The 19,060-nt window shown below is 37.0% G+C and overlaps 1 protein-coding gene across 3 annotated transcripts in view; it reads right to left on the reverse strand.

Annotated features, from left to right (window-relative positions):
- Nucleotides 1-1,707: 1,707 nt before the first annotated feature.
- RASSF6 (Ras association domain family member 6) overlaps nt 1,708-19,060 on the reverse strand; it is a 63,136-nt gene continuing 45,783 nt past the window's right edge. For 2 of the 3 annotated variants that reach the window (XM_024754054.1, XM_024754053.1), the window contains 5 exons: nt 17,056-17,157; nt 16,671-16,722; nt 6,322-6,440; nt 6,129-6,226; nt 4,518-6,031 (listed from right to left, as the gene is read on the reverse strand). In XM_024754054.1, the coding sequence (XP_024609822.1) occupies nt 5,956-6,031; nt 6,129-6,226; nt 6,322-6,440; nt 16,671-16,722; nt 17,056-17,157 (447 nt within the window). In that variant the 3' untranslated portion in view covers nt 4,518-5,955. Of the gene's footprint in view, nt 2,643-4,517; nt 6,032-6,128; nt 6,227-6,321; nt 6,441-16,670; nt 16,723-17,055; nt 17,158-19,060 lie in introns of those variants that run through there. The other variant, XM_024754052.1, reaches the window with a different exon arrangement.

A 19,060-nucleotide genomic window follows, 5' to 3' on the forward strand; every position in this document is an offset into this window, starting at 1 on the left:
ACCCAAGTGCCATTTGTGGTTTCTATCTGTACCACTACTGAAAATGATTATTGATGAACTGAATGAAATATGTTTTACAATAAAGGTACTTACATGACTGTATTCCCTTTCATCTTTACCCGAGATATGTGATGTTGACATTGTCACCAAGTGGTCCTAACATATTTATGTTCACTTGAGCTTTCAGTGTTGATTTGTAATAGTAGTCTTTTCCCTGGAAATCCCGGCATAAAAGACATAAAGAACTTATAATTTCGACTTAGTTTTCATGTGTAATGAAGTAAAAATAAGCAGTGATATTTTAGTGCTTACTAAATAAATGATTTTGGTTAGAGAAAATGTTTAATTCTCATTATAGTGCTCTTGATTTCAGTTTTTCCTTATTCCAGTAATTTCAGCATGTTCATATATACTAGCAAATTAAATCCAATAAACATTTAAGTATCTATTGTATTCAATACACTGTGCTAGGTGTTGCAGGGAATAACATGAATATGATATGGCCAGATCACTAATGAATTTAAACAAGATATAAACACATAAGGAATTATATTAATGGGCAGATTTCACGTTTCCAGTGTCACAAGAGCAGAGCTAACTAATGTGGAACCCAGGAGTTTGAGATCACACATAGCCACAGAGACCAGGAAAGTTCATGGAAGGAGTGGCCCTGGCTAACGACTAGAAAATAGGCATGTTTTAACAGAAAGATTCGGAGAGTGTGAGTGCGAATGGTGAGTGATTCAGAGGGGTGGGTTTTGAGACAAGAATAAAGTAGTTGTGGGCAGTAAGACTTAGTGAAAGCCTAGGCTACAGTGTTGGGTGAGGACATATTATAGTTTAGTTATAACAATAGCTAATATTTATCACACACTTCTTACGTGCAAAGTGTCAGCCTTTAAATATATTATTCCTATAACTCCTACAACCGTATAACGAAGTAGGTACTATTATTTCTATATCACAAATGAAGACAGAGAGATGCCACTTGAGGGTGTGTAATTAGGGTGAGGCCATATATTCCAGTGGTTAAGAGTGTGGGTCCTGGAGCCATAAGTTCAAATCCTACCTCAGTCTTCTACTAAAGAGCTTAGCAAATCTCCCAACCTCTCCATGGCTTACTTTCCTCATCTTTAAAATCAGGTTGAAAGATTAATTTCCTCACAGGAGTGTAATGGATGTTAAATGAGTTGATCTATGTAAGGCAAATGCTAAGTGTGGTTAGTTTCAACAATATAAAATTGCTGCTTTTGTAGGCCAAATATGGACAATTTCAAATGTCTCAGTCTAATAGTTTAGCTGTTATTTAGAAGAAAAATGGATGCTGTTGAGGGTTTTGCCCTCTTGAATTGCATCCTATTCCTTTCCTTTCACATGTAGATATCTCAATATAATAGATACATCTGCCATCTTTTCCACCTCATCAACTGCCTTGCAAATGGATTTCTTCAGTTCTTGAAGCCAAGCTGAACAACCCTAAACAAAATTCCATAGTAACACTGCCTAACTGTATATTTCATACTGCCAAGAGATGATAAAATACACCACGATATTAGGGAAAACTATATAGAAAAGTTTCGATATGTTTTTAGCTACTAGATCAGATTTGTGAAGAAGGAGGCATATATACAGGGGATTTAAAAAAATATTTTAGACAATTTATTCACTCATTCTTTTATTCATTCATTAATTCATTCAGTCCTTTATTCAATTGATTTTTATTGAGCACATCCAATACACAGGACACCATATTAAGTACAACAAAGTATGCAAAGATAAATGTGACAGGTCCTCTACCATTAATAAGTATAACATTATCTAGAACTGAATTTGAACTAATATGTAACTGGTAGTGAAATATTTGGACCGCCTAAAACAAGGATGAACGGTTTTGTGACAGAAGTTTATATTCTTGTACTATGTAAAGGTGACTCTGAAGTGAACAGATTTTTGTCTCAGAAATTATATGTTATCTATTGTGATGTAACAAATTATCCTAAAACATAGCAGCATACTACAACAAACATTTCGTACCTCACACATTTTCTGAGGATCAGGAATCCAGGAGTGGTTTAGCTGGGATTTTTGGCTCAGGTCTCTCATGAGGTTGTAGTCAAGCTCTTTGCCAGGGCTGCAGTCGTTGAAGGCTTAACTGGGGCTGGCCGATGGCGCACTCCCACGGCTGTGGGCTGTGGACAGGGTGCCTCAGTTCCTTGTTGGCTTTTAGGCTTTTGGAAGAAGGTCTCAGTTCCTGTTATATAGGCCTTTCCCTAGGGCTACTCTGGATGTGGCAGTTGGCTCCCCCCAGAGCCAGCAATCCAAGAGAACAAGCAAGGAGGACACCACAGTGACTTTTATGACCTAGTTTCCAAAGCCACACCCTGGCACTTCTGCTTTCCTCTGTTCCTTAGAAGTGAGTTACTAAGTCCAGCCCATTGGCAAGGTGAGGAAGATTAGGCTCCATATCTTGAGAGGAGGAGTATCAAAGACTTCATACATATATTTTAAAACTACCACAGTAGTGATGTTAACATCTCACTTGCATAATTTATTTGAATTTTTTTGCATCTAGTAGAACTCTGTGCTTGCATGTACTTGCTACTCTTTGGTTGGCAACTTTTTAATCATAAATTTTCTATTTCCTAAATAGAAAAAGCAATATATGTTCATTACAGATTATTTAACAAGTGTAGAAAAATATGAAAAACATGAATCACCCATACATAATTCTACAAACCAGACATAACCACATTTAACATGTTTTTGGTTTGTAGTGTTTATGTACAAATAATATACGTATATATATAAACATATATCTATATATCTTACGGATAATAAACTTTTGGATATTGTATCTATATTCTTATCCAGATACATAAGGAGAATTTACTCTTATAATTTAAATTTATTAGAAAACAATTTAAGAGCTGCATAACAATCTATAGGTAAATGTTTCTTTCCTTCCTTAATCGTTTTTTCCTATTTTTGAACATTAGGCTATTTACTTCCTTTTATCACAATAAATAATTATCATAGTGTCTTTGTATATATGATTATTTTCATATAAGATCCTACAAGTAGAACTATAGGATGAACTTATTACTAAATTGCTTTCAAGGAAAGTTATATTCATTTGTAATTCTACCAGTAGTTTAAGTGCCCATCTCATTGTAATTTGTTGAGTATTTAATATTATCATTTCTTAATCTTCTTTAATAGATGAATTTCACTTTCCTTTGCTTTGCCTTTTGTTGACATGCCAGTTATTTTATTGCATCTCTGCTCCGAATTCACTCTTTGTTGTTGTCTGTGAAAATGTACAGGGAGCCTTTCTATATGCTTCCTTTGCAGCTTACATGATGTCATGCTTTGTCAGTAGGGGGCACTGGAGAAACACTGTAGGAGGAAGTTGGTCTTTCTGGATTCTGGGAAGCTGACTTTCTTCCTTCACTGCTCTACCCAGAGTGGTTTCTTCAGTGCTAGTGGCCTGTAGGGTGCAGCTTTCTTTATGTTGTGTTCCTCCAACCCCTTTTGTAGCTTTTGATTTGGTTTGTGGTGGCACGGCCTGGAGGCCCAGTAGAGGCCTGTGTCCTAGTTCAGATCATTACTCTCCATACCTTCTCAACTTGGTGCATGCTCCCAGAGAGTGCCTTGTGGGGCTGATCATCTGGTAAGCCACTTGCCCCACCTTTGTCACATGCAGCCTCAAAGATGCCACAGTCCAAGGCACACACAGAGTTGTACTACGTTCCTGCAGAGATGGCCCCTGCAGTCCCCCCAGTCCTAGCAGCACTGGCAGCAGCACCCCTGACTTTTTTGTGTGCCTACCCTTCAGCCTCAGCTTACCTGTGCCCCCAGACTCTGTTTCCTGCAGACCTCCAGACACCGACACTCTGTGAGCTGGCTTTGTGCCTGCAGAGAAGCCCCAAGTCCCTCTGCTCACCTGTCCACCTGATCCACACTCCGGAGAGTTGTTCCTGATTGGCCTATGACTGTGGCCCTGCTGTGTCCTGGGCAACCAGAGGATGTCTCCCCTATCCACTGGGCTGCAACCACACCTTCTCCAATGAATTCTCAGCTCCTCTCTCCAAGCTTTTCCTTTGTGGGGTATTCTTCCTCAGCCTTAGGGTACCCTTTGGAGTTCTCTTCACGTTTTTATAGTTACTCTATCATCACAGCTAAGTTCTTTATATTAAATTTCCCCTGTTTAAATGACTGTGTGGTTTCTGTCTCCTGATTAGACACAGACTAATACAACTGATCACTATTAAGATACAACTTTTTTCACATACTTATTAGCCATTTGCATTTCCTCTTCTGCAATTTTACTTTTCAAGCCATATGTCTTATTTATTCTATCCGGGCATGGTATTTAAAAAAAAAAATTTTTTTTAACATCTTTATCGGGGTATAATTACTTTACAATGGTGTGTTGGTTTCTGCTTTATAACAAAGTGAATCAGTTATACATATACATATGTTCCCATATCTCTTCCCTCTTGCGTCTCCCTCCCTCCCCAGGCATGGTGTTTTTTAATGCATTTTGTAGACTTTCAATATATTAAAGACGAATCTTTTGTCATGTTTATGGCAGATACTTGACACTACTTTAAATAAGTATACTGAATTTTAACCATTACATTCGCTTTATTTTTGTGAGATGAGATTTTCTTAATAACTGATAGATAATAGGATGAAGATGCAAGCCCATGTCTTATTCAATAAAGGAGATTTCCTAGGACTGAAAAGCTCACAGCACACTTTTGCTTTTGTCTGGTTTAGGATTTGGTTACACTGAGAAGTAATACCTTTGTCTTAAACATGTTTCATATTTTGATAATTGATCTTCCAACTGGGTTTATTACATTCAACCTTATCCCATAGTGTGTGTAATATAATCAGTTTATCCAATGCTTATGAGGAATGCAAATAGAACTAGTAGTGGAATGGAAAAGAGCTGTATAAAACTCCCTTTTAATATAGAGTTCATAAATAAAATCATAGATAATACTTGTGGCATTCTCAATGCTTTTTCAGATTGGTTAAGTGTACTTGATGGACCCTGAGTGTTGTTTTGTAGAATGAGTTGTCTTGGAGAAAAAGGGCAGAGCTCCAGATTTCCTGCCCAACTTCGACTACCACAGCTTTGCATTATCTTCTATATTTATTCAGCAACAAATGGTTATCATGGGTCAAGCCTTAGCCTAGCCAACAAAATACACTAAATCTCTGTGATATGTTTGTTTGGAAAAATAAAGAAAACTAGTTCAATTGACAAAAGAAAAGCTTAAGAACACTTTTGAAAGTCATCTGTAGAACAGAGGGGGGAAAATAAAAGAAGGGCTCAGGTTGAGAAAATTACAATTTGGATTTCTTAACAGAGTCCATAATCTTTTCCATCCCAAAGGACAGATAGCTCTGATGTTATAGATAGCCCAAAGCCACGTATCCATAGAAAGATAGTCCTAGCTTTTATGAAAAGGCTAGAGTTTAAGGAGCTGTGAAACACCACCACCATCAGATTCCTTGGTGGGGTAGTAGTGTGCTGATTTTTTATTTTAAGAGCTGGCAGGTTTTACTTCTGAATCATTTCTGAGAGTCAGTTGATGAGAGTTCTCCTGACAGTTGAAGCTAAAATAAGTTTAAGCTGCATGGCGTCTGAAGATGCCATTTAAATTCAAGTTCATTGAGCGTTTTACTATAAAACCTATTTGAAATACATAGTATCCGAGCTTATTCCAGTTACTGAAACTAAATTCAAGTTCCTTCAGTCCAACTGTGAACCCTGCTTAACCTCTTCAGTTTAAAGAGAGACAAGCTTTTACCACATTCAATTTCCTACAGATTCAAGTTCACATATATTTGTATAAATGCAAGTATAGAATTTATGCACTCAAATAGTTGTAACACCCTTCTAAGTTTGTTGAAGTGTTTTAGCAATAGTGACCAGTATTGCTAAACTGTTGTCTCTGTTTTTATTACCTGTTTACTTCGAAGACATTTCAGTATGATAGCCTTTTCTGTACTGAATCTGAAATAAGGAGAAAAAGAGTATTATCAACTGGACACATTTTGTGCCTTGAACCTTTTAAAGAACGAAGCACCCAGTATGCAAGCTCTTAACTTACTTTGTTATTGTCCTTTGAATCTCTCTTTTCTCTTCTTCATTTAATCTTTGAAGGATGGATTCCAGGAGAGAAAAATGAAAGTTAATATACTGAGCCACCTGAAAGAAAAACAAACAACAAAAGCAGAGCATTTGTGTGAGAGATTCTGAGTGACGAGAGGGCAAAGACAGATTCAGGGCAATGGCATCCATACATCACTGTTAATTTCTTCTGCATCTTTATCCATGAGGAAAATGCGAGCATTCTTTTTGGATGGCCCCTGTAGGAGTCTATGCAGTAGCGGAATGTCTGTTTTCTTTAGCCGTCTCTGCTCTGCAAAAGAAAATAAGAATCAACTACAGTCAGAGGAAAAAAAGAAACATAATTTGTCCATTCATTTTGCTTCTTCAGCTCACTTTGAAAGACCTAAAAAGAGCATACAACAGGAGGAACTCACTCAAAAAAGTAAATTGAAATCAAAACCTTTAAATGAACTAAAAATGGACTTCTTTCTCTTGCTATCCTTCGGGGTTTGACTTTCTATCTCAGAATGCCAACTTTGCCTTTGGTTTGGATGTTCAGACAAATCTTCAGTCCCATTTATGCCTTGTATCATGCAACACTCCTAAAAATTTTTTTTTACAATTTTTCATTCATTCAACAAATATTTATTGATCTTTCCTAGTTCCATTAATGTAATTCTATCTTTCTAGTAGTTCAGATCCAAAACTTTGTAATTATCTTCAGTTCTTCATTTCTCTCTCACCCCACATCCAATCCTTGGCTTTTCTTAAAAATATATTCAGAATTGTTATTCGCATCAGGGATATTTTGTATTATTTCATTAAACTATGGACTTCATCCATTCAACCATAATAATGAGATGAGAAAAAAAATAACTTCCTATTTGGTATAGTCCCAGAACTTCAAATTTCCAAAAGTCACAAATACTCCCACCACAAAATACTTCTAGCTTTCTGCTGAAGTAGTTTCACATCTGTGATTTCATTTTAGGACACAGTGCCTTTACATTCATTTTCTTTCCTCCTTCCTTCCTCAAATATTTTTTGAGTTACAACTATGTACCAGGACTTGTTCTCTGTACTGGGTACACTACGGAAAAAGCAGACAAAAATCACTTCCCTCATGAACCTTACACTCTAGTGGAGAAGAAGATGATAAGGAAGATACATCAATAAGACATGTCACATATAGTGAGAAGTATTAAGGGGAAAAAATAAAGCAAGGGAGGGGGCAGAAAGCATGCACATGTGTAAATACATGTGTGCAGGGGAGAAGTTTGCAATTATTGTAGGGTGGTGGAGGAAGGCCTCACTGAAGATGTAACATTTGAACAAAGACCTGAAGGAGATGAGAGAGGAACCATGAAGCTATTTAGGGGAAGTGTGTGCCGAAAGGGTAAGTAAATAAATAGAGCACCTCTGAGGTCAGTGCATGCCTAATGCCATCAAAGAGCAGCAAGGGAACAGGGTGGCTGGCATGGAGATGAAGGGAGGGTTGTTAAATGATGAAGAGAAGAGGTAATGGGACCAGCACAAAGACTGTGACTTTACTGTCAGAAGAGAGACCATCGGAGGATCTAAGAAGAGGTGTGACATGGTCTGACTTCCATGGTTAAAGAATAATCTGTCTGCTCTGTTGAAGTAGACTGAAGGGAAAAAGGTGGACCAGTTAGTCCTTTCTACAGCATCATGTATTTCCTTGGGCTTTTAAAAGTTCCAAGTGTCAGAACTGTTCTCATCCCCTGGACTGGACCTACCCCAGGAAAAAGGGCAAGAGAAGATCTAGAACATAGAAGTCCAGCTTCCCCACAATTAAAGTGACATCCATTCCTATGTCCACAGAGTCAGTGTTCATTGCTTTAATTCCTCTACCTTTTCTGAAGCAATGGGGAACCCGATCATTTAGCTCCTGTCATTAACCCACCAGAATCCTCTTCTGACCTTTACATCTTGTATTAACTTGGTTTTGCATCCTCGATTTGCTTCATTCTTGATATCACAGGGCAATGTTCCTTGCTTCATGGTCACCTGGGATAATTATTAGAAATATGCATTCCCAGACTGTCCTCAGATCTGGAGGGGCTTGAGAATTTGTGTTTTAAATGAACTCTCCAGGTGATTCTGAAGGGTGCTACAATTCGAGAAATACTGTTATAGATCGTGCGCTTAGTAGATAAAAGGTATTAAAAAACACAGCTATCTGTTTTCCACATTACTACCCAAACAGGTGCTATACGCTTCATTCTTTTCTCTATTCCTGGTGCCTAAAAATGTCCTAGTTATGATTATCTTCACTTCTGGATTTCATGTATAAGAAATTTTGACACAATTTAAAAGAAAACATAATTTTCACAGGTAAAATTGAAATAACTACATTTTACAGTAAAAATAAGCATTTCCCCCTGATTTTAAAAATAACATACGTATTGGGGAGGGGAAAGGAGGTTATGTAGGTCAAAGAGTACAAATTTTCAGTTATTAGAAGAATAATTTCTGAGGATCTAATGTACACTTGAAAGTTGCTGAGAGTAGAGCTTAAGCATTCTTAGCCCAAGAAAAAAAAGAGTTAACTATGTAAACTGATGGATGTGTTGATTATCTTGATCTTGGTAATCGCTGCACAGTGTACATGTATGTCCAATCATCACATCGTACACTTTAAATATATACAATTATACTTGTCAGTTATTCTGAATTATTCCTCAACAACATACATACTACTGTAATTATGAGGAAAAGAATAAGGCAGAAAGTAAAAATCACCTGGAATCCCAGAACTCTAGGATAAACAGCTTTTCACTTTTTGTGGCCATCCCTTCACATATCTCTTTATGCACACACACAAACAATACATAAAGGTGGTCGTATCACACTTGCTATTTTTATTGTACACATATTTAAAAAAATCATAATTTGTTTTTTCCTTTTGTGCTTTTTCTCCTTCCCATTGTCTTTTCTGTATCTCCCCAACACCCTAACCAAGTAATCAATGTTATTGGCTTGGTATTTATCTTTCCATACCTTTCTCCCTGATCATGTGATCATATAAACCACATATATAAATAGGGATTTATAATTCTGTTTTAAAAATGGGATCATACTATATACATTTATAGGCATCTTGCATTTTTAATTAAATGTATATTATAGAATTCCTTCCATTCAACTGGTATAGATATAACTCATTTCATTTAATGGTTGCCTAATAATCACTTATTAAATCATTCCTCTATGATGGGTAACTTTGCCTTTAGCTTTTTGTCATTATAAATAGCCTTCCACATAAATCTGTAGGCAGTAGTCCTTTTATTTTTGTGAAACACATTCTCACCAGTGGAATTGCTGGGCTAAAGAATATGTATACTGTGGATTTTAACAAATGTTGCTAGAATGAATTTTAAGAAAGTAGACAGACAGATCTTCACCAGAATTGCAAGAACATACACTTTTACCCTTACCCACACCAGACATAGGTGATAATATTACATTGAATTTAAGGATTGAATTTACATTTCCTTAACTTCTGCATTTCTTTTAATACTTGTATTTCCTTGAATTTAAGACTTTCCTAAAAATATTTACTGGTTACTTTGTTATTTTTTGAATTGCTTTATCATACTTTATTTTTATTGGATTGTCTTTTCACTATCATTTTGCAACAACTTTTTTTTTTTAATTATTTTTTTATACCGTACACTGGCCTCTCACTGTTGTGGCCTCTCCCGTTGTGGAGCACAGGCTCCGGACGCACAGGCTCAGCGGCCATGGCTCACAGGCCCAGCCGCTCCGCGGCATGTGGGATCTTCTCAGACCGGGGCACGAACCTGTGTCCCCTGCATCGGCAGGCGGACTCTCAACCACTGTGCCACCAGGGAAGCCCTGCAAGAACTTTTTGATATTGTATGTATTAATCTTTTTCTGATATTCTTCATAATGTTTGTATCTTTTTTTCTTTTTTTAAAAAAATATTTATTTTCTTATTAGTCGTCCATTTTATCCACATCAGTTTATACGTGTCAATCCCAATCTCCCAATTCATCACACACACACACACACACCCCCGCTGCTTTCCCCCCTTGGTGTCCATACATTTGTTCTCTACATCTGTGTCTCAATTTCTGCCCTGCAAACCCGTTCATCTGTACCATTTCCTAGGTTCCACATATATGTTAATATATGATATTTGTTTTTCTCTTTCTGACTTACTTCACTCTGTATGACAGTCTCTAGATGCATCCACGTCTCTACCAATGACCCAATTTTGTTCCTTTTTATGGCTGAGTAATATTCCATTGTATATATGTACCACATCTTCTTTATCCATTCGTCTGTCGATGGGCATTTAGGTTGCTTAGGTGGCTATTGTAAATAGTGCTGCAATGGACATTGGGGTGCATGTGTCTTTTTCTTTTTTTTTTTGGTACGCAGGCCTCTCACTGCTGTGGCCTCTCCCATTGTGGATCACAGAATCCAGATGCGCAGGCTCAGCAGCCCTGGCTTACAGGCCCAGCCGCTCCACGGCATGTGGGATCTTCCCGGACCAGGGCACGAACCCCTGTCCCCTGCATCGGCAGGCGGACTCTCAACCACTGCGCCACCAGGGAAGCCCCGCATGTGTCTTTTTGAATTATGGTTTTCTCTGGGTATATGCCCAGTAGTGGGATTGCTGGGTCATATGGTAATTCTATTCTTAGTTCTTTAAGGAACCTCCATACTGTTCTCCATAGTGGCTGTATCAATTTACACCAACAGTGCAAGAAGTTTCCCTTTTTTCCACACCCTCTCCAGCATTTGTTTTTTGTAGATTTTCTGATGATACCCATTCTAACTGGTGTGAGGTGATACCTCATTGTAGTTTTGATTTGCCTTTCTCTAATTAATGATGTTGAGCATTCTTTCATGTGTTTGTTGGCAATCTGTATATCTTCTTTGGAGAAATGTTTATTTAGGTCTTCTGCCCATTTTTGGATTGGGTTGTTTGTTTTTTTACTATGAGCTGTTTATATATTTTGCAGATTAATCCTTTGTCCAGTGATTCATTTGCAAATATTTTCTCCCATTCTGATTGTTGTCTTTTCGTCTTGTTTATGGTTTCCTTTGCTGTGCAAAACCTTTGAAGTTTCATTAGGTCCCAACTTGTTTATTTTTGTTTTTATTTCCATTACTCTAGGAGGTGGATCAAAAAATATCTTGGGGGCTTCCCTGGTGGCGCAGTGGTTGAGAGTCCACCTGCCGATGCAGGGAACACGGGTTCGTGCCCCGGTCTGGGAAGATCCCACATGCCGCAGAGCGGCTGGGCCTGTGAGTCATGGCCGCTGAGCCTGTGCGTCCGGAGCCTGTGCTCCACAACGGCAGAAGCCAGAACAGTGAGAGGCACACGTACCGAAAAACAAAAAACAAAAAACAAAATCTTGGTGTGATTTATGTGAAAGAGTGTTCTGCCTATATTTTCCTCAAAGCGTTTTATAATGCCTGGTCTTACATTTAGGTCTTTAATGCATTTTAGGTTTATTTTTGTGTATGGTGTTAAGGAGTGCTCTAATTTCATTCTTTTACATGTAGCTGTCCAGCTTTCCCAGCACGACTTATTGAAGAGGCTGTCTTTTCTCCATTGATTTCTTGCCACCTTTGTCATAGATTAGTTGACCATAGGTGCGTGGGTTTATCTCTGGGCTTTCTATCCTGTTCCATTGATCTATATTTCTGTTTTTGTGCCAGTACCATATTGTCTTGATTACTGTAGCTTTGTAGTATAGTCTGAAGTCAGGGAGTCTGATTCCTCCAGCTCCAGTTTTTTCCCTCAAGACTGCTTTGGCTATTTGGGGTCTTTTGTGTCTCCATACAAATTTTAAGATTCTTTTGTTCTAGGTCTGTAAAAAATGCCATTGATAGTTTGTTAGGGATTGCAATGAATCTGTAGATTGCCTTGGGTAGTATAGTCATTTTCACAATGTTGATTCTTCCAATCCAAGAACATGGTGTATCTCTCCATCTGTTGGTGTCATCTTTAATTTCTTTCATCAGTTTATTATAGTTTCCTGCATACAGGTCTTTTGTCTCCCTAAGTAAGTTTATTCCTAGGTATTTTATTCTTTTTGTTGCAATGGTAAATGGGAGTGTTTCCTTAATTTCTCTTTCAGATTTTTCATCATTAGTGTATTGGAATGCAAGAGATTTCTGTGCATTAATTTTGTATCCTGCTACTTTATCAAATTCATTGATTAGCTCTAGTAGTTTTCTGGTGGCATCTTTAGGATTATCTATGTATAGTATCATGTCATCTGCAAACAGTGACAGTTTTACTTCTTCTTTTCCAATTTGTATTCCTTTTATTTCTTTTTCTTCTCTGATTGCCGTGGCAAGGACTTCCAAAACTATGTTGCATAACAGTGGTGAGAGTGGACATCCTTGTCTTGTTCCTGATCCTAGAGGAAATGCTTTCAGTTTTTCACCATTGAGAATGATGTTTGCTGTGGGTTTGTCATATATGGCCTTTATTATGCTGATGTAGGTTCCCTCTATGCCCACTTTCTGGAGAGATTTTTTCATAAATAGGTGTTGAATTTTGTCAAAAGCTTTTTCTGCATCTACTGAGATGATCATATGGTTTTTATTCTTCAATTTGTTAATATGGTGTATCACATTGATTGATTTGCATATACTGAAGAATCCTTGCATCTCTGGGATAAATCCCACTTGATCATGGTGTATGATCCTTTTAATGTGTTGTTAGATCCTGTTTGCTAGTATTTTGTTGAGGATTTTTGCATCTATATTCATCAGTGATATTGGTCTGTAATTTTCTTTTCTTATCGTATCTTTGTCTGGTTTTGGTATCAGGGTGATGGTGGCCTCATAGAATGAGTTTAGGAGTTTTCCTTCTTCTGCAATTGTTTGGAAGCGTTTGAGAAGGATGAGTGTTAGCTCTTCTCTAAATGTTTGATAGAATTCGCCTGTGAAACCATCTGGTCCTGGACTTTTGTTTGTTGGAAGATTTTTAATCACAGTTTCAATTTCATTACTTGTGATTGGTCTGTTCATATTTTCTATTTCTTCCTGGTTCAGTCTTGGAAGGTTATACCTTTCTAAGAATTTGTCTATTTCTTCCAGGTTGTCCATTTTATTGGCATAGAGTTGCTTGTAGTAGTCTCTTAGGATGCTTTGTATTTCTGCAGTGTCAGTTGTAACTTCTCCGTTTCCACTTCTAATTTTATTGATTTGAGTCCTCTCCCTCTTTTTCTTGATGAGTCTGGCTAATGGTTTATCAATTTTGTTTATCTTCTCAAAGAACTAGCTTTTAGTTTTATTGACCTTTGCTACTGTTTTCTTTGTTTCTATTTCATTTATTTCTGCTCTGATCTTTATGATTTCTTTCCTTCTGCTAACTTTGGGTTTTGTTTGTTCTTCTTTCTCTAGTTCCTTTAGGTGTAAGGTTAGATTGTTTATTTGAGATTTTTCTTGTTTCTTGAGGTAGGCTTGTATAGCTATAAACTTCCCTCTTAGAACTGCTTTTGCTGCATCCCATAGGTTTTGGATTGTCGTGTTTTCATTGTCATTTGTCTCTAGGTATTGTTTGATTTCTTTAGTGATCTCTTGGTTATTAAGTAACAGATTGTTTACCCTCCATGTGTTTGTGTTTTTTTCCCTGTAATTGATTTCTAATTTCATAGTATTGTGGTCAGAAAAGATGCTTGGTATGATTTCAGTTTTCTTAAATTTACTGAGGCTTGATTTGTGACCCAAGATGTGATGTATCCTGGAGAATGTTCCATGCACACTGGCAAAGAAAGTGTAATCTGCTGTTTTTGGGTGGAATGTCCTATAAATATCAATTAAATCTATGTGGTCTATTGTGTCATTTAAAGCTTGTGTTTCCTTATTAATTTTCTGTTTGGATGATCTGTCCATTGGTGTAAGTGAGGTGTTAAAGTCCCCCAGTATTACTGTGTTACTGTCGATTTCCCCTTTTAGAGCTGTTATCAGTTGCCTTATGTATTGAGGTGCTCCTATGCTGGGTGCATATATATTTATAATTGTTATATCTTCTTCTTGGATTGATCCCTTGATCATTATGTAGTGTCCTTCCTTGTCTCTTGCAACATTCTTTATTTTAAAGTCTATTTCATCTGATATGAGTATTGCTACTCCAGCTTTCTTTTGATTTCCGTTTGCATGGAATATTTTTTTCCATCCCCTCACTTCAGCCAGTATGTGTCCCTAGATCTGAAGTGGGTCTCTTGTAGACAGCATATATATGGGTCTTGTTTTTGTATCCATTCAGCAAGCCTGTGTCTTTTGGTTGGAGCATTTAATCCTTTCACATTTAAGGTAATTATCAATATGCATGTTCTTATTACCTTTTTCTTAATTGTTTTGGGTTTGTTTTTGTAGGTTCTTTTCTTCTCTTGTGTTTCACACTTAGAGAAGTTCCTTTAGCATTTGTTGTAGAGCTGGTTTGGTGGTGCTGAATTCACTTAGGTTTTGCTTGTCTGTAAAGCTTTTGATTTCTTCATCAAACCTGAATGAGATCCTTGTTGGGTAGAGTAATCTTGGTTGTAGGTTCTTCCCTTTCATCACTTTAAGTATAACATACCACTCCCTTCTGGCTTGTAGAGTTTCTGCCGAGAAATCAGCTGTTAACCTTATGGGAGTTCCCTTGCATGTTATTTGTTGTTTTTCCCTTGCAGCTTTCAGTAATTTTTCTTTGTCTTTTTGCCAATTTGATTACTGTGTCTGAATGTGTTTCTCCTTGGGTTTGTCCTGTATGGGACTCTCTGCATTTCCTGGACTTGGGTGGCTATTTCCTTTCCCATGTTAGGGAAGTTTTTGACTATAATCTCTTCAAGTATTTTCTCGGGTCCTTTCTCTCTCTCTTCTCCTTCTGGGACCCCTATAATGCGAATGTTGTTGGGTTTAATGTTGTCCCAGGGGTCTCTTAAGCTGTCTTCATTTCTTTTCATTCTTTTTTCTTTATTCTGTTCCACAGCAGTGAATTCCACCATTGTGTCTTCCAGGTCACTTATCCGTTTTTCTGCCTCAGTTATTCTGCTATTGATTCCTTCTAGTGTAGTTTTCATTTCAGTTATTGTATTGTTCATCTCTGTTTGTTTGTTCTTTAATTCTTCTAGATCTTTGTTAATCACTTCTTGCACCTTCTCAATCTTTGCCTCCATTCTTTTTCTGAGGTCCTGGATTATCTTCACTGTCATTATTCTGAATTCTTTTTCTGGAAGTTTGCCTATCTCCACTTCATTTAGTTGTTTTTCTGGGGTTTTATCTTGTTCCTTCATCTGGTACGTAGCCCTCTGCCTTTTCATCTTGTCTATCTTTCTGTGAATGTAGTTTTTGTTCCACAGGCTGCAGGATTGTAGTTCTTCTTGCTTCTGCTCTCTGCCCTCACTCTGGGTCTTTAACTATTTGCTGGGCTTTTTTCAGAGGCAGCAGTGTAGAAAGACACCACAGGGTCTGCTTCTAGGCCTTCTGCTTCTGCTCCAAGTCCTCTTCAGTGGTGCCTATCTCTCTGATTTTCTTCCATAGCAGTTGATAGTTGAATCAGTTTTAAAGCTTTGTTTATGTGTCTACAGTTGCTTTCATTGTGACCCTTCTTCATAATGTTTTTATCGTCTATCAATACATTTTTATACAGTTCAATGTTTCTACCTTTTAGTTCTTTTCTAAAACAACTAGAATGAACACACATACGTACACACACACACACTCTTAGAATTTTAAAAAATTTAATATTTTTTTATATATAAGCTTTTGAATTATAAGGGCTTTAATTTTGTATGTGTTTGGAAATCCAGCTTTCATTTTCTTGTAATTGTTCCAGATCAAAATGTATTATTTTATTCTATTCAATTTCTGGCTCAAACATTCTGATACTTAAATTATAACCTGAGCTACTTTTATAATTTAACATTTAAAAATTTTCAGTTTTAAGGCTTTCAAATATTTCATTTTAGTATTGCTTTAGGGTTTCTCTAATCTTTCACTCCCTGCTCCTAGCACCCCACATATAGACTCTTTCCAATGTCCTGCTGCTAAACTTTTACCTCCACCACAAAGTTCTGCACATTTTTCTCTACTGAGGAAGAGAGAACACTCCCACAATGTGTCAGACACTGTGCTAAGAAAGATGAGGAAGAAGTGATATGTAGGAGCTAGAATGATAAGAGAAAGTGAAAAAGAAAGAAGTACAGAGGTCAACTTAAATGCCTAACAATTCCTGGGAACCTTCCACCTATTCTCCAGTGCTCTTTGATTGCCATTCAGATAATTTAATGACTGGCCAACAAGCAAAGTCTTTTGTATTATAAACTCTTCTAGGATACCTTATTCTTAGGGTGTCTTCCTCTGAAATTGTGAAATATGAATAATGTTAAACACTCGCCCTCTCTTCCTTCTTCCTTCCCTCCTTCCTTCCCTCCCTCCCTCCCGTTCTTCCACAGAAGGAGGTAAACTGCTTTTCTGCCTTTCTTATGGGCAGAAAACGATAACACACTGGAGTCATGTTAGAACAACCACCAAGCTTTCTTACCTCCTGTTGCAAAAATAATGTAAAGTGCAAAATCCTGGGCACTATTTTCAATCTGTCAATGGAAAAGAAAGAACAGACGTGAATTCTTTGTCGTCAATGTTTTCTAAGCCAATCAGACCCAAATTATATATGTTTCTTCACCTTCATTTTTCACTTTCAGATATAAAACCTTTTCTGCTCCCTGGGGATAATGTAATTTCTCAGGCACAGTCCATTTGTATTATAAATGGACCCATGCAGTTCAAACCTGTTTTGTTCAAGGGCCAACCATACATAGGAAAGAATTCTTTGGAACTGAACATTTAATTTCAGAAAAATCCATTTATGTGCCTACAGTTAAATTATATACAAGATATTTATAGCTCAGTTCACTGATAAAGATTACCTTAAATTTTTGGAGAATTTGCTTTATTACTTCTTCAGTTCTCATATTACTGTTTATTCTGACCTTCGTTTCTGATCCAAAGGCTGGAGTGAAAATTGATGTCTAGAAGAGAAAAAAAAAGATTGATATAATTTTAAGGACTTAATGTGACAAACTAACGAGAGTCAACATTTTGAACCTGGACTTCCTTTGGAGAAAAAATCCAAGATCATCAGTTTAAAAATTTGCTTTCTTATTTTTACTTTCTTTGTTGTTGTTGAATACTGTACAATGTATGCCTTTAAGCAGCTTTATATTTTTTCTAGAGTAAGTTAGGTAAAACATTATTTGAGAATGTTCAAAACAGTTTCACTAGATGGTGACACCATTCTTCAGTGTAGTTTAAGATTTCAAAATTCCCTTCTGGTTGGGAATAATTGTTCTAAATTGTTTTAATTTGAGCTGTATAAAATCACTCCTTTTTGGTTGGTCAGAAATGGTCCAGTGTTGGCAATTTCATATGGTTCAGCCTATATCTCAACTGAGGATTGAGGTAAAAGTGCTGCTAATTGAATATCTAGAACAATATTTCCTGCAAGTTGCTCTAATCAAGAGTCTGCCTTTTAGATAATACCTGGTAAAAGATTTCTATGGTCAGATAAATCTGATACATCTCTCTTGGGGATTAGTAATGCACCATAAAAAAACATAAGAAACATCGCCATAAAATTTTTTCTCATTATTTGATCATTATTCCTGTTTTAAAATAAATAGAATCCTGAGAGAGATGAAAAAAATTAAATGGAAAATTCCAGAAATAAACAATTCATACATTTTAAATTGTGTGCCATTCTGAGTAGCATGATAAAATCTTGCACCATCCTACTCCATCTGGCCCAAGATCCCCAACCATTGACAATGTCTGCTCCTGACAGCCAACTATTGATGTCATCATGGCTTGATGGTTCAGGATCATCTGAAGCAGATGATCCCCCTTCTGACATATTGTCAGAAGGTCAAGAGTAGCCTAATGCTGCATCACCATGCCTCCTTATTCACCTCACTTCATCTCATCACACCACAGGTATTTTATCCTCTCACACCCTTACAAAGGTGAATACAGTGCAATAAGATATTTTGAGAGAGATGGAGGGAGAGAGAGACCACATTCACATAACATTTTTTACAGTATATTTTTATAAATATTCTACCTTATTATTAGATATTGTTGTTAATATCTTATTTTGCCTAATTTATACATTAAACTTTATCATAGGTATGTATGTATAGGAAAAAACATAGTATATATAGAATTCAGTACTATCCTTAGTTTCAGGTATCCACTGGGAGTCTTGGAATGCATTCCCTTGGGACTACTGCATCACAGTCTCAGCCTCTAATACTTGGAGGCATTATCAAGAGGTTTCATGATATAAAAACATATCTTATGACTATATCAACTTAAATTCCTAGATGCCCATCATTGCATACACATTGATAGAGTGCTTTGGGTTTCAGGGTTTTGTTTTCTGCTAGTTATTATACTGCAGTGAATGATATTTGTGTAAAATATCTTTAGTTCCACTTGATCTCTTTCAATCAATATCAATAAAGCTAACTGTAAACGGAGTTCTTCCTTCGTGCAGATACTTATGCTAAGTACTGAACTCACCTCATTCCACTTAATCCCATCAACAGCCTCGTAAAGAAGGAAGGATGAAGGAATGAAGGCTAAGAGATTGAGTACTTTTTTATTTGCTCAGCAAGAATTTGCAGTCAGGTCATCAGGCTGCAATGCCCAAGCATTCACCTATGATGCTGTGCTGCCCACTTTAGTGCCCATTTCATTCTTAGCTCCGCATATCCCATCTGGAAGCTGCTCATTTGGAATAATGTGGCTTTCACAGCCTACTTTAACAGAAATCACCTCACAAGTGCTGATGACATACAGCATAATTCTGAGGAGGAGAAGAAACCAGGACAATTGGTAGTTGCATATCTGTGGGGGACTGTCAATGTTACTTTT

The sequence above is a fragment of the Neophocaena asiaeorientalis genome, unplaced genomic scaffold (assembly GCF_003031525.2).
Source record: "Neophocaena asiaeorientalis asiaeorientalis breed wild unplaced genomic scaffold, Neophocaena_asiaeorientalis_V1.1 scaffold148, whole genome shotgun sequence".
Lineage (NCBI taxonomy): Eukaryota > Metazoa > Chordata > Mammalia > Artiodactyla > Phocoenidae > Neophocaena > Neophocaena asiaeorientalis.